General features: G+C 37.4%; 1 protein-coding gene across 1 annotated transcript in view; it reads left to right on the forward strand.

The window, feature by feature from the left end:
- LOC124399731 (alpha-2-macroglobulin-like protein 1) overlaps positions 1 to 11,373 on the forward strand; it is a 35,101-nt gene extending 23,728 nt beyond the window's left edge. The window contains exons 12-35 of the mRNA XM_046870879.1: positions 493 to 729; positions 916 to 979; positions 1,155 to 1,303; positions 1,647 to 1,796; positions 2,271 to 2,423; positions 2,811 to 2,865; positions 3,810 to 3,942; positions 4,022 to 4,247; positions 4,392 to 4,518; positions 4,728 to 4,849; positions 6,031 to 6,082; positions 6,372 to 6,446; positions 6,718 to 6,894; positions 7,178 to 7,259; positions 7,535 to 7,691; positions 7,801 to 7,875; positions 7,971 to 8,133; positions 8,497 to 8,690; positions 8,786 to 9,001; positions 9,119 to 9,237; positions 9,808 to 9,916; positions 10,069 to 10,134; positions 11,017 to 11,122; positions 11,254 to 11,373. Coding sequence (XP_046726835.1) covers positions 493 to 729; positions 916 to 979; positions 1,155 to 1,303; positions 1,647 to 1,796; positions 2,271 to 2,423; positions 2,811 to 2,865; positions 3,810 to 3,942; positions 4,022 to 4,247; positions 4,392 to 4,518; positions 4,728 to 4,849; positions 6,031 to 6,082; positions 6,372 to 6,446; positions 6,718 to 6,894; positions 7,178 to 7,259; positions 7,535 to 7,691; positions 7,801 to 7,875; positions 7,971 to 8,133; positions 8,497 to 8,690; positions 8,786 to 9,001; positions 9,119 to 9,237; positions 9,808 to 9,916; positions 10,069 to 10,134; positions 11,017 to 11,122; positions 11,254 to 11,297 — 3,051 coding nt within the window. The 3' untranslated portion in view covers positions 11,298 to 11,373. The remainder of the gene's footprint in view (positions 1 to 492; positions 730 to 915; positions 980 to 1,154; positions 1,304 to 1,646; positions 1,797 to 2,270; positions 2,424 to 2,810; positions 2,866 to 3,809; positions 3,943 to 4,021; positions 4,248 to 4,391; positions 4,519 to 4,727; positions 4,850 to 6,030; positions 6,083 to 6,371; positions 6,447 to 6,717; positions 6,895 to 7,177; positions 7,260 to 7,534; positions 7,692 to 7,800; positions 7,876 to 7,970; positions 8,134 to 8,496; positions 8,691 to 8,785; positions 9,002 to 9,118; positions 9,238 to 9,807; positions 9,917 to 10,068; positions 10,135 to 11,016; positions 11,123 to 11,253) is intronic.
- The last annotated feature ends 2,616 nt before the right edge of the window (positions 11,374 to 13,989 follow it).

The following is a 13,989-nucleotide window of genomic DNA, read 5'->3' on the forward strand; positions in this document are numbered from 1 at the left end:
GAAGGTCATGGATTTAAATCCCAGCACCACCAGGCCTCCAATGGTGTGTCTTTCAGCAAGAAAAGGTCATCTGCCCAATGCTATAAATGTAACTGTGCTTAAAAAATGTTAGAACCCAGAAATAAAGTATTAAAACCTCGTAAAAACATCTTGCCCTGTACCTGCTCTCGGATCGAACGAGTTGCCTGCAGCTACATAATTAACATAAACAACTTCACAGCGTTGCTTCAGTTTTAACTGCTTTGAACTGCGACTGTTTTACTTTATTGAATTTACTACAGTATTTTATTATCTTTTTTACATTGGTCTAAAATAGCTTACAATTATAGAAGCTATAAAAAGATCATAACCATCATTTACATGTTTATGCATATAAAATCATCTTATTCCAAATGTGAATTCAGCAGCAGTGTGGTATAAATAGAAACCATGTCACATATCATTAATGCGTCAGGTGCTTTCTTTTTCTGTTTTTTCCTTTACATACTGTAGGCGTCGTATAAAACAAGCAACAAACCAGTTGTACAGAAGGAAAATCATCTTATACCCAACTACCCCACAGCCGATCTCTTTCTTCAGTCGTTCTACTCCAAGAGCCGGAGTTTCATCAAGTTTAAGATCTGCTTGAAGCCTTTCAAGTGTAATAAAAAAGCCGTTATCAAAGCTCAGTACTTGATACACCACAGCGCACTCGCACCAGGCCAGAAGACCATAACCTTCTTCTACATGGTGGGTACAACATGAAAATACAATCAAGAAACATCGTAACATGAAAAGTACTTTTACTCGACGCCTTCGATTTAAATCCAGACGTCTTGTAGTTTCTTATCAAATGCTTTTTCTCAAGTTTATAACTTTATGACTGATTTATGTTCTAATGTATTACATTTTGCCTCTTTATATTACTGCGTCTAGGTGATGAGTAAAGGACATCTGGTGCAGCAAGGAAGCATTGTAGAAGCCATCAACCCTGAAAGAGGTTCATTAACATCACACTGTCCATAGACTTCAAACAGCGAATCAAAGCTGAATGTAGTTTGTTGTGAAAAGTGCTGGACGTTTTTATTGGTTATGTTGCTGATATTCGCATCTTTTAAATGCCGCTGTGTTGGTGGCCACTGCCCTTACAATCCTAATATTTTTCTTTTTTATAGAAGAGCACAGGGGCAACCTAGCGTTGGCTTTGAAGATGATGGTAAAACTAAGCCCAGTTGCTCAGGTGGTCCTGTACGCAATCCTTCCCTGTGGTGAGGCAGTGGCAGACAGCATGAACTTCCCCATTCAGCTGTGTTTGGGCAACAAGGTCAGAAATCAAGACTCTTAGCTGTTTTGATACTGAGGTTTAACAACCAGTTTTCAAATTTAAATCATGTGTAACTTTTAAATGACCTGCCTAATAAAGTGGAGTCTCCATGGATGTCCCAATAATGCTTAGATTAAAATCTGCAGAATTTTGGACACTAGGTCAACATTTCATTATCTTCCTCAAACTGTTTTTTGTTTTTACTGTTGGAATACTGTAGACATAAAGAAGTGTACTTGGTCTTCAACCAATCCAAAGTCTTAGATTTACTGTGGTGACACCTACAGATACCCTGTTCTGACTTTGTTATAAGAAGACCACCTGCTCTTGCTTGGCCTTTCAGGTATCTCTGAGGTTTTCAGCTTCTCAGAATCTTCCTGGTCATCAGGCATCACTGATGCTGAAAGCTGCTCCAGGATCTCTGTGTTCAGTGAGGGCAATAGACCAGAGACTTCTGCTGATGCATCCAGAGAGCGTGCTCAACATCCACTCTGTGCGTCCGAACACAGTTTATTTCTGAATGTGTAGTAAGAAGTAAAAACTTTGTTTAAAAAAAAATATATATACACCATTTATAAATGTGTTTTGAACTAAAGCTGAAAGATGGTAATGGATTTTTTATTTAAAATGTTTATTTTTACAATATTGGAACAAATCCCAGTTTTACATAAATCTCCATACAGCGACAAACAGAGACCTGGGACTTTTTAAACCTTAACCAAGTCTTTTGCATTCATTGTATTGAAGAAAGAAAAATCAATTGCCATATTTTGTCCCATATGTCCAAATAAACAGTAGTAGCACATACCTGTAGCTTAAAGAGTTTACCTTTACACGCAAACCTACATTTAAATCATATTAAAGATGCTCAGTGCTAAATTAGATTTGTTGAATTTTTAATTATTTACACCAGAGACAACACAATGGCTGTTCTAATGAGGATGTGACACCCCCCCTTTTACTCCAGGTGTTTAACAGGCTGCCTGTACAGGAGCTCTCAGGATATCCATTCATCACCAATGAAGAGGAGTCAAACCCGATCTGGGAGAACTTCAGAGGAGCAGAAGCTTCAAAATCAACTGATCACTTTTGGAAAGTTGATGTGTACAACACCTTTAAAGTAGGACATTTATATTACTTTTCTATTATTGAATAAAAAGTGTGGCGGTTCTTTCATTAATACATAAGAAAATGCAGGGAGTAAATAAAACACCCTGTTAATTGTTTTCACTGTAACAGCATGCCATAGTGTGTTTGTTGCAGCTCTGTTTTTGGATGAAGATCCGCCAAAAGCCTACATGTACTGTAAATGCAGGGAAACATTATTTATTTATTTATTTATTTATTTATTTATTTATTTATTATTTATGCAATTCCAATGATCTTTTATTCTTTTGTGATACATTATACATTTTTGTACAATGTTCTTGTAGACAAATTGAACTATACATGTAGTAAATGTAGGCAATATAATAATAATAATATTGTGTATCTTTTATACTCTCAGGATATTGGAGTTAAAGTTCTCACAAATGTGGAGGTGAAGAAACCTAAAGATTGTTGTAAGTGCTTTTTCTCCAGCCACGTTTTCTAGCGATTTTAACAGTGAACGTTGTCTAAAAGCAGCATCACAGAGATGAAGTGGTTACAAAAGGATGTAAAAGTTTGTTGCAAATAACTATAAGTTGATCTCTAATGTGTGAGCCAGTGGTGACTGTGGTGAAGGAAAAACTGCCACGTGATGAACCGAAATCAAAAGGGAATCATCCTCATCCTCATCACTGAATGTCCATTCATTACAGTTCCATCACTGTTAAAGTGTGCAATGATGGACAATTAAATGCAAACTGTGGTCCTGAGCCATTGCAGTAGAATGTTAATATCAATTACAGTCCAATTCCTGAGTTGATCAGTAACTTCATAGATCTTTAGGCTGTTGATGTGGAACCATCCTCATGTGATCTCCAATTAAAGAAACCTCCATCCAGAGTTAATGTTATTTAAAATACCTACCACGGTGTAATAGAGGGTTTATAAATGAAAGAAAAGTCAACTGCCAAACTAGCAATCATAAATTAAAGCCTGAAGTTTGGAATCCACAGAAATCATCTGAAACTAGATTTCTTCTTGGGTGATGCTCTGCCAGGCCTTTACTCAGCTGTCTTCAGCTGTTCATGCTATTTTTCCATAATTTGAAATAAAACAGTAGAAGTGCACTCTGCCTCAGTGTCCATCACAAGTATGAGATTCGGTCTGATGAGATTTGATACATTTGGCTAAATGTAAGCAGATAATATAGACGTGCAGAATGTGTTTGAGATCATATGCCGTTCCTTTTCGGCTCCATCATTCTGGTACAAGTTGATTGTTGTCCCATTCGTCCAAAGGATGTCCAATCTTTTGGTAAATCATCTGTATTTACTATGAAGTTTTCTATTTATGACTTTGAAATGGTCCAAATCTTTACAGACATGACTGTATATCCATATTTGAACCCTTTTCCTAGATGAAGATGAAGATGAAGCACCAGCCCTCCACAGTACTGAATTTTCTGCAGTTGGCTTGAATACAAGCAAACTACTGAATTCAAATTGCAACTATTTCCCAGAGACATGGATTTGGGATCTCGTTCCAGTCAGGTGTGCATGTTGTTTAAGATTTTTATTTATTTGATTTATTTTTTTAGATTTTTTTTAATCAGTGCTATTTCTTTTACAGTGATTCTGGAGCTGCAGCTCTTAATAAAACCGTCCCGGACTCCATCACGACGTGGCAGGCTGGTGCATTTTGTACGTCACCGGTCGGGTTTGGAGTTGCCCCTAAAACTTCGCTCACTGCCTTCCAGCCTTTCTTTGTGAGCCTCACCAAACCCTGCTCTGTCATCCACGGAGAAGTGTTCACACTCAAAGCCACCGTTATCAGCTACATCAAAAGCTGTATGATGGTGAGCTGAGATGTTCGGTCTGATTACATTTCTTAAACCAAATAATCAGTTTTTCACCAACACTTTGTGAAGGTCAGACTTAAAAAAAAAGGGAAAAAGTTTAGTTTTCACATAATTGATTGAATGAAACTGTGTGTGTTAAAGGTGATGGTGACTTTGGCCGAATCACAAAGGTTCTCAGTGCAAACGTGTACATCCTGCACTAACACACAATGTCTGTGTGATGATGAGAGCTGGACCATCTCATGGACCATCAAACCACTGGTTCTAGGTACATCAAACTTAAAGCTCACTAAAAATTCTCGAAAATTCTCACATTAACAAAACAAAACCTTTTTTTTCTACTGTCTATCTAACTGGCTTTATATATGAAAAAGCCCCAATGAAATAACAGATGATCAGAATAAACAGTACTTTGTTTGTGTGTGTGTGTGTGTGTGTGTGTGTGTGTGTGTGTGTGTGTGTGTGTGTGTGTTGTAGGGGAGGTGAACATGAGCGTGACGGCGGAGGCAGTGAAGTCGTCGGATTTGTGTGGAGGAAAAGCGGTTACTGTTCCACAACAAGGAAGCATCAGTTCTGTCATTAAATCAGTGCAAGTGCAGGTGATTATTACTTACAATAATAATAATAATAATAATAATAATAATAATAATAATAATAATAATAATAATAATAATAATTTGTAATAATGCATCCTTTATTCTAGTGTGAGGTAAAGTTCAATGTTTTGCCACCAGACTTGGTGAGATATTGTTTTTTGGGTTCCTGTTTCTTTTTTTGTCTGTTGATGGCTGGTCTGCTGCCTGTTTTACCTTTGAGATGCATCTAACCTTTAAGGAAGCTTTGTGTTTTCTGTCCCATCCTGCTACCATGGGAATCAGAGGCCTATGCAATGTTGCTGAATTTGGTAAAGGTGATGATTTATCTAATATGAGAAGAGGAGCTCTGGAGACAAAGAGGATGTGAAGTCTCCAACTCAGCTCCATCTAGGTGGCCTTCACTGCAGAGCTCCTTCAAGATGCTAACAAGGAAGCCTTTTGTGAAAAACTCCAGCCAGAGGTCAACAGAATCGATTCCCATGCAAAATTTCCTCCAGAGGCCAATGCGGGAGCCTCTAAAGCCAAGCCAAAGCCACCCATAGGCTTTACTTATGAGCTTTTTTCTGAGGCCAACAGAGCAGCATCCCAATTCTTGTTCATGTTAGAGGCTGATTTTAAAGCCCCACATGTCCTGATTCTGCCAAAGATCAATGCTGTGACCTCTGTAGTCCTGTCCTGATCCTGCCAGAGGAGATCAGTAAAGCCACCTTGTCATGTTCTTATCTTCTTGCCCCCTCAAAAACTGCTATTGAGAGAATTTGAATTTGATTCTCATACCCTGTTCTTGTCAGAAGCACAGAACAAAGTCTATCAAGCCTCGTTCCAACTCTGATCACTAGCAAGTCTGTCCCTGTCCTGTAACTGACCCTGGAAAGTTCATCTCCACCCTGCCATCAGACCCCAGTGAAGCTGACGTTCTGTATTTAGTTTTTTAAGTTTTGTTTTGTCTTTTTGTTTTAGTTTTTGGTCAATAGTTTTGTACTGCTTTGTCTGTTGATTGCTTAACCCTCTGCCCTTACAATTTCAGTCATATTTTGGAATCGTTTGCCTGCTCTTTTCATTTAAATGCCATTTTTACAGCAGCTGCAAAACCCACCCATGAATATCATCAGCAGCTCCTGCACCATTTTATTAATGCTGTAAATGTGATTATAAGCGTATTTTTATTCTGTTGCCGTTTTCAGGCTGAAGGAACCCAACAGTCTAAAAGCTACAATGAGCTTCTCTGTCCATCAGGTCAGACACACACATTATTCTTTCACCTTTAATACAGACTTTATAGTGTAAATATTTTTTATCCTGATCGTTGATTATTAATCACTTCTGTTGGGACGTTGACTAGAACTGGATTTTAGATCACGGTGGAACTCCTGAGAAAGTTTTATGGTCTTTGCCAGAGCAAAAATCCCTAATTTGAGTATTGGAGTGTCAGTCCAGGACAGTTTATTAGTGGTCCTGCAGTGGTTATGTACAGATTATTACTATTTTAATCCCCTTGTTTGTCTTTCTCTGTTAAAAGATGTAGTAGAGAAGATCATTTCATTAAACCTGTCTGATGCATACATGAAGGGTTCAGCCAGAGCCTCAGTCTCTGTACTGGGTAAGAAAAAAGAACTGTTTTTATTGAACATTTTGTTAAATGTATGGCATTGAAACTAATTTATAACTTTGGGAAATACTGTGTGAAGATGCGGTATTGATGAGAATGCAAATTATTATCATTCACTATTGTTTCTATCAAAAATAACCAAATGAGTTTTCAGTGTTTATTATTTAATATTAATTTTGCACAGAAACTCCCTCTAAATCACACTCCAATCAAAATTAGAGAAAAATGAATAAAAAAAACACTATTAACGTCGTGTCTGCAGGAGATCTGATGGGTCGAGCTCTACAGAACCTGGCGAGTCTCCTGGCGATGCCGTACGGTTGTGGAGAGCAGAACATGCTGCGTTTCGCCCCCAACATCTTCATCCTGGAGTATCTGGAGAGCACTAACCAGCTCACGTCCACCATCAGGAGAACAGCAGATACCTACCTCGTGAGCGGTGAGAACTCGTAGGATAAGATTTATATTTTATTTAATATTTTATATAAATGCCTACAGTAGAAGAGCTCAGCTGTGTAACACTGGAGAAATGGTATGACCCGTTTTGACAAGTGGTCTTCTGACATGTCTGGGGCAACATAACATTTTATATTCGTTACAATTATTTGGTATATTAGGTGATAATATACATTTTAAAAATATACATTTTGTCTTTACTTTATTTCTAAATCAGTATAAAATCGTTAGTTTACACAACCTTTGCTTTCTCATCTCCTGCGCAGGATACCAGCAAGAACTCGGTTACAAACACACTGATGGATCTTACAGTGCTTTTGGAATGAACGATGCATCAGGAAACACATGGTGAGCAGTGAACTGCTGATGGTTAATTGGTGCAATTCACATCATTTATTTACAGCCACTGATCCGAAATCGGCCCAAGTGACCAGGTGCATTTAGCTACATTTGGGCTACTTTATTTCCATTATTTTAGTTCTTCATTTCAGTCAAGAGCAAAATAAGCATTAATAAATAATTGTTTGTTGTTTATAAGTCTAGGAGAACACTTGACAGGATCCTGACACAAACAAAGGTTGTTATTGTTGTTATCTGGAAGCGTTGTGTGTTTGTGTTTTCAGGCTCACGGCGTTCGTGATGAAGTCTTTCGGGAAAGCGAAGCAATACATCTTTGTAGATCAGATGTTTGTGTATCAGGCGAAGACTTGGCTCGGGAACCAGCAGCAGGCTAATGGATGCTTTGCCTCAGTGGGACAACTCTTCCACAGTGATCTGAAGGTCAGGAGACTGAGGAGTCTGAGTCCAATACCATGTAGATATATAATACCATGAGTATATTTAACTCTCTCTCTCTCTCTCTCTCTCTCTCTCTCCCCCTCTCTCTCAGGGAGGAGTGAATGATGAGGTGACCCTCTCAGCGTACATCACGGCTGCAATGCTGGAACTCAATTACACAGTTACAGTAAGCAAATGGCTTCACTGAAGAACTTTTCTTAGAGAGGACAATCAAATCACTGCACAGTGGAGAAGAAAAATATATGAATCTATATATTTCAGGATCCTGTGGTGGATTTCAGTCTTACGTGCCTAAGGAATGAATACGTTCAGGTGAAATCCACCTATGCCAAGGCTCTCCTCTTCTACACCTTCACTCTCGCTGGAGATCAAGTGATGAGGAACATATTGATGTTAGACCTGGATGGAAAGGCCATAAACTCAGGTTTGATGTGCATTCATTCATTCATCCATCCATCCATCCTTCCATCCATCCAGGTCAATAGGTCAATATGTATTTATGGTGAAATCCCATGACAATAACTCAATTACTGTATCTCTATTGAAATTTGGATTCGTTTTCTTTCAAATTTGGTCAATTTTTCTCATCCACCAGCCATCTATCTCATATCCAACATGTGATGTGAATTCAGCTGTTTTCATTTTCTTCCTCAACCTCTACTCATACTGCATCACAAACTCCTACAACATACACTACATACATCTTCTCAAATAGAAATACATTCAAATCTTTTCACTGGAGATCCTGGAGTCAAACCCTGCATTATTTCTCTAAAATCTCCCTCAGGAGGTGGAAGGCACTGGAGCAGAGAGGATGGTGGGTCAGTGGTGGACTCTTTGGAGGTGGAGATGACCTCATATGTGCTTCTGGCTCTGATGTGTGGACCCCCGCTGTCTGGGTTTGATCTGGGTTACAGCTCCAGCATCGTCTACTGGCTTTCCCAGCAGCAGAACGCCTTCGGGGGCTTCGCGTCTACACAGGTATAAATCTTCAGCACGTTCACCTTGAACCTTGAAATCAGGATAATGGTGTAAATACTGTAACTTTCTATCTCATGCACTTTCCCATCTTTAAGGACACTGTGGTGGCTCTCCAGGCGCTGGCAAAATACAGTCTCGTCACCTACAGTTCAGCAGGAACTGTTACTGTTACTGTAACATCACCATCAGGGCTGAAGGACACATTTAACATCAATCAGAGTAACAGGCTGCTGTATCAGGAGAGTCAGCTGCAGGAGCTTCCTGGAGATTATAACATCAGAGCAGAAGGTGAAGGCTGTGTGTACGTGCAGGTCTGTACATCACCGTTTCACACTTTCACACAGTTGTTTTTATTAATTAAACAGGTTCTCAGGGGTTTGGTTCTGATGAACGAGTTGTGCTTATCATGTGTTTCTTTTCAATTCTAGTTCACTTTGGACTACAACATCCCTCTTCCTACTGACAGCTCTTCATTCACCATCTCGGCCTCAGCGGCTGAAGACTGCAAGGTCTCAAATTCATCTCTGGAATTGACCATAACAGTCATGTGAGTTTTACTGCAACTCCAGCAGCTACACTGTGACACAGATTGTGTTATTGGGCAAAATGACACATAAAATGTATTTAATCATTTGCACAAAATCATCTTTCATAATATGTTTAAGAAATAAAATAGATTAAATTATATTTACTAAAGATCTGTTATTATGTTACTCAAATTTGGTGTATTTATTACACAGACTCAGCAAAAAAATGCAATGATCAGATATTATCCAAAAGTCCAGAACTTGAATCAAATTTTGTGGCTGGAAATAAGTAACTAAAATTATAACCAAATAATATTAATATGTAAAATTCATCTTTAAATAAAACATTCTGAGGTCTGAAAAAAAAAACTCTTCAGAAATGTTGATCATTTCATTATATTTTCAGCAAAATATTTATTAGTTTTTAATGTTTAGAAACCAGATTTTTTTTGTGCATAAATTCGGTCATTTCTCTACAAATAAAGAGAATGTTTTAGTGTATAATGTTTTTGTTTTACTCGGTTACTTGTTACTTGTTTTATTCGGTTACTTGAGAATGTTTGAGTGATTTAATGCTGCTTTCATTTCAGGTATGGAGGTAAACGTGCAAAGACCAACATGGTGGTGATCGAAGTCAAACCTCTTTCAGGATTCAGGGTGGACGAGACGTCTGTGCAGCTTGTGACCAACAAATCAGACGTAACTCAGACCTTTAACCGATCTTATTATTTATATACATGTATTCAGAGCGGCGTGTAGCAGGCGAGAAGTTAGTGATCCATCTAGAAACCAAACCAAACGCTGTTCCAAACATTAATAAATCAGATTCTCTCTGTTTATCTTAATTCCAGCCGACAAATGGAGCTGTGAAGCATGTGGATCGAATTGAGGGCAAAGCAAATATCTACCTGAATAGAGTAAGAACACACACACACACACACACACACACACACACACACACACACACACTCACACACACATATATATATATATATATATATATATATATATATATATATATATATATATATATATATATATATATATATATATATATATTAGGCTGTCAATCGATTGAAATCAATCGAATTTAATCATGATTAATTGCATGAGTTACCTCGTGATTAATCGCAACTTAATCGCACATTTTTTTTCTGTTCCAAATGTACTCTAAAATGTATACTTTTCAAGTTTTAATTCTCTAATTAACATGGAAAAATAGTAATACTTTATGCAAATGTATGTTTATTTTTAGTGAAACTAAACTCAACATAGAGCATTAACACAAATCTTTCTTGTAAAAAAAGTAATAATGGGGTTTTAAATGATTTAAATCATCAGGACACCAAACTAACCTTTTGCTGTGTTTCCACACGGACGGTTTTAATTGGCGGATGTGGGCATCATGGCGGATTTTGGTGCTTGATTTTGAGACTGATAAAAAAAAATTGTAGTGAAGTTTATAAATTTTTTATATCTGAGTAAAGAAAGGATGTTGTAAATAAATGTGTTGCTTTGAAGGTTTTAATGTCGCCTCTTTAATGTTTATTTATTTATATTTCTTTTTTAAAAAGGTCAAAAAGAAATGCGTGTTGCATTAATTGTGCATTAATAAAATTTGTGCCATTAAAATGAATTTGCAGCTGGTTGCTACAAAATACTTTAAAATGATAAAAAATAATAAAGCTTTTAGTTATTATAGATATTTTATAGTAGCATGCAGTGGTATTGCTGTATACCTGAACAGCACTGATGAACAGAACAGAAATGATTATGTTTAATATCTCTGTCTGGTGTAGCTGAAAAAGGGTGAGGAGAAGGTGTATACCCTGACCATCGTACAGAGGCATCCAGTAGACAATTTGAAACCGGCGGTTGTGAAGGTTTATGACTACTATGAGACCGGTATGTGATTAAGACTTCTTTATCAGCCAATAAAATCTCTCCATTTTACTTTACAAAGTAATTCCACACTTGTCCCACCCTGTTGTTTCATATGAGAACTAAATCTTGATTTCTTTCTTTTTTTTCTAAAGGTGAAAGTGCTGCAACATCGTACACATCTCCATGTGAAGCCTGAGAGTGTGTACATGATCTCAGCAAGAGTCCAGCAAGAGCTTTTCCCTCAGTTGTCAGAAATTGGTGAAAAATATCAACACCAGCCACATCAGTGTAATCATTTTGTTTTGATTAATTTAGAAAATGGCAAATGATCAAAAATAATTGCACAAATAACCTGAACCCGAGTTAGTTCCTTCTACTGGCCGAAGAATATATTGTGAATGTTGTTTTTCCGTTCCTTATACTTCAGTTCGATCTCCCGGATGAACCGGATGTAAATCTGAGGAACATGTTACTCAAAATAAAAAAAAAGACAAAAATGTAATTTAATTAGCCAATAAACATTGTATTTGTAGTGATGATCAGTCTTAATTGTGTCTTGTTTTCTCATCGTAATTGATGTAAAGTATCTGTACTAATGACTGTACCCAATACAGTGCAATATAATTCCACCAGGCTTCATTTATCCTTTATCATTTATCACATTCTTCTTCTTCTTCTACTTCTTCTTCTTATTGACGCTTGCGGACTTGACTGCATAAATTTTGTAGTTGACACAGAAAAAGGGTAAATACGTGTGTCAAGTCAAGTGGCTTTTATTGTCATTTTTACTATACACAGTGGTACACAGTACACAGTAAAAACGAAACAACGTTCCTCCGGAAAGATTCATCTGTCAGGGTCAAGGGGAACTGCTGTAAGACCTTCACTGTGAACACTGCAGGGGTCCTATTCATTCAAATCAATGTTGCTTGAAACTGTTGTTTTAACCAATCAGATTTCAAGTTGTCAACAAAGAGTTCATCTAGCGGACGTCTGATCACATCAGCATTTTCATCTAGTCCTTTGATTAGATGGTCAAAAAACGCACTATTCAAAGCTGGCAAATCTCATCTGTAGCAAACTACACAAGCTCAAAACCGTTCATGTGGATTTAATAGCTGTTTTTTATTTCAATCCACAATGACTGCCATAGGAGAAGAGACGGATTTGTGCAGATACATTTACAAGGGCATTTTTTAAACATAGCTTTTTCATGAACCTTTTAAACTGGTGTTTTCTTTCTTGTAGTATTTGCGCAAAAACACACAATTTGGCTTTATTTCATTTCAACAAGTCGACACCAGCATTTCTCAGCCTGTTCCCCATCATCTGCATGGCCTGTGATAGGGTGGCTATGGATCTGTTAGAGCATCTCACAAACTTTGCCTGGAACTATGAGTACATACAAGTTATTTTGGACTATTATTGTTTTGCCAAAGCTAATATCTGACCTTATGTGGTTGTTGAAGGTCAACCAAATGAAGGTATCTCTCTATTTCTTACAGACAACTAGGGGGGTGGGGATGGAATCACTGAAGAACTGAAGAAGAACTTGTTGTGGCATTGCTGAAGCCAGACAGGATCTGTAATTAATTCCTGAATTCATTTCATAAACTCTCAGAACTTGTCATCTACTTAAGTGATTTTCAGATGTCATCAACTCTAATATTTATAATTTTAAAGACCTTAATGGTTTGTACAACCATTATCATCAGACAATGCTAATGTTTACTTTATCTTCTAACCCTTGCACATTTAAATGCATGTATGCTGGACAGGGTGGAAAAGTGTGACCTGGCTTTATTTAGAATATATTTCTGGGAAAAAAACCTGCCTATTCATTTACTGACAATAATTTGGAATAAACCTCCTTGAAGCTTCTATTCAAAATAAGGGATCTGTGGGATGGTTTGCTTTCTTGTTAAATGATGTAATGTATTATATTTATTTTTATGTTTATTTGATTAGATTTATTTTTGAATTGTCTGAATCACTATGTCTGTGCTGACTTGCATGTTATAACTCCGTGAGACGTAAACATGTTGTTTTGAGATTATTCTGATTATGGCCTTGTTGGGTAATGAAGCACTAAGAAGGCGCCTTTCTATCTTGTTTGGTCTATTTTACCATGGACTTGTACCAGATGTTTGTGTTCAAGCTGTGTGTGCTTTTAGAGACACATCAAACTGGACCTGTCCAGACCCAAACAGACCCAAACCAATCCAGATACTAAACATATTCCGGGGACACGCAAACAACACTAAACTGTTATTGCATTATTGTACATTGCATTGTTTTTGAGTGCACTTTTAGATACTTGTTCACCCAGACCGATTTTCTATGCTGATTTTTGGAATATTTACTACATACTAAATATTTCAGAAATAATATATTGACCTGGATGAGAGTAACAGCAAATACCAGCTTTAGTTAACATTTTGAGAACCCATTTCCTCTCATAAACATTAAATCTAAACTCAATAAAAATATCAGATGCTAATACTTTTGTCTGGAGTGATATTTATCCTGCAATGACCTGCCCAGTCACCGCACCTAAATCCTAATGAACTGCTGTGGGATGAATAAATCTCCAACTAGTGATGAACACCTTTGGTGAGTTAAACAAGAGGCACAGCAGTGTATTTCAGCTAAATGTTCTGGAGAAGACAGTGGCGGGCCGTGCATTTGGTACTTGGTCCTTCAGTGGGGATGTACCAATCTTAATCCACCTCTTAATACCACCACTATCACGTCGCAATTATATGAACCATCAATACTACACAAAAATGCAATTTAACAACACGTGGCATTACAGAGAGAGGAATATTTCACATATGGACGGTCAATAACATTTTACTAAAGAGAAAAACCCACTTAAGACTCCAAAC

This window comes from Silurus meridionalis, chromosome 17 (assembly GCF_014805685.1).
Source record: "Silurus meridionalis isolate SWU-2019-XX chromosome 17, ASM1480568v1, whole genome shotgun sequence".
Lineage (NCBI taxonomy): Eukaryota > Metazoa > Chordata > Actinopteri > Siluriformes > Siluridae > Silurus > Silurus meridionalis.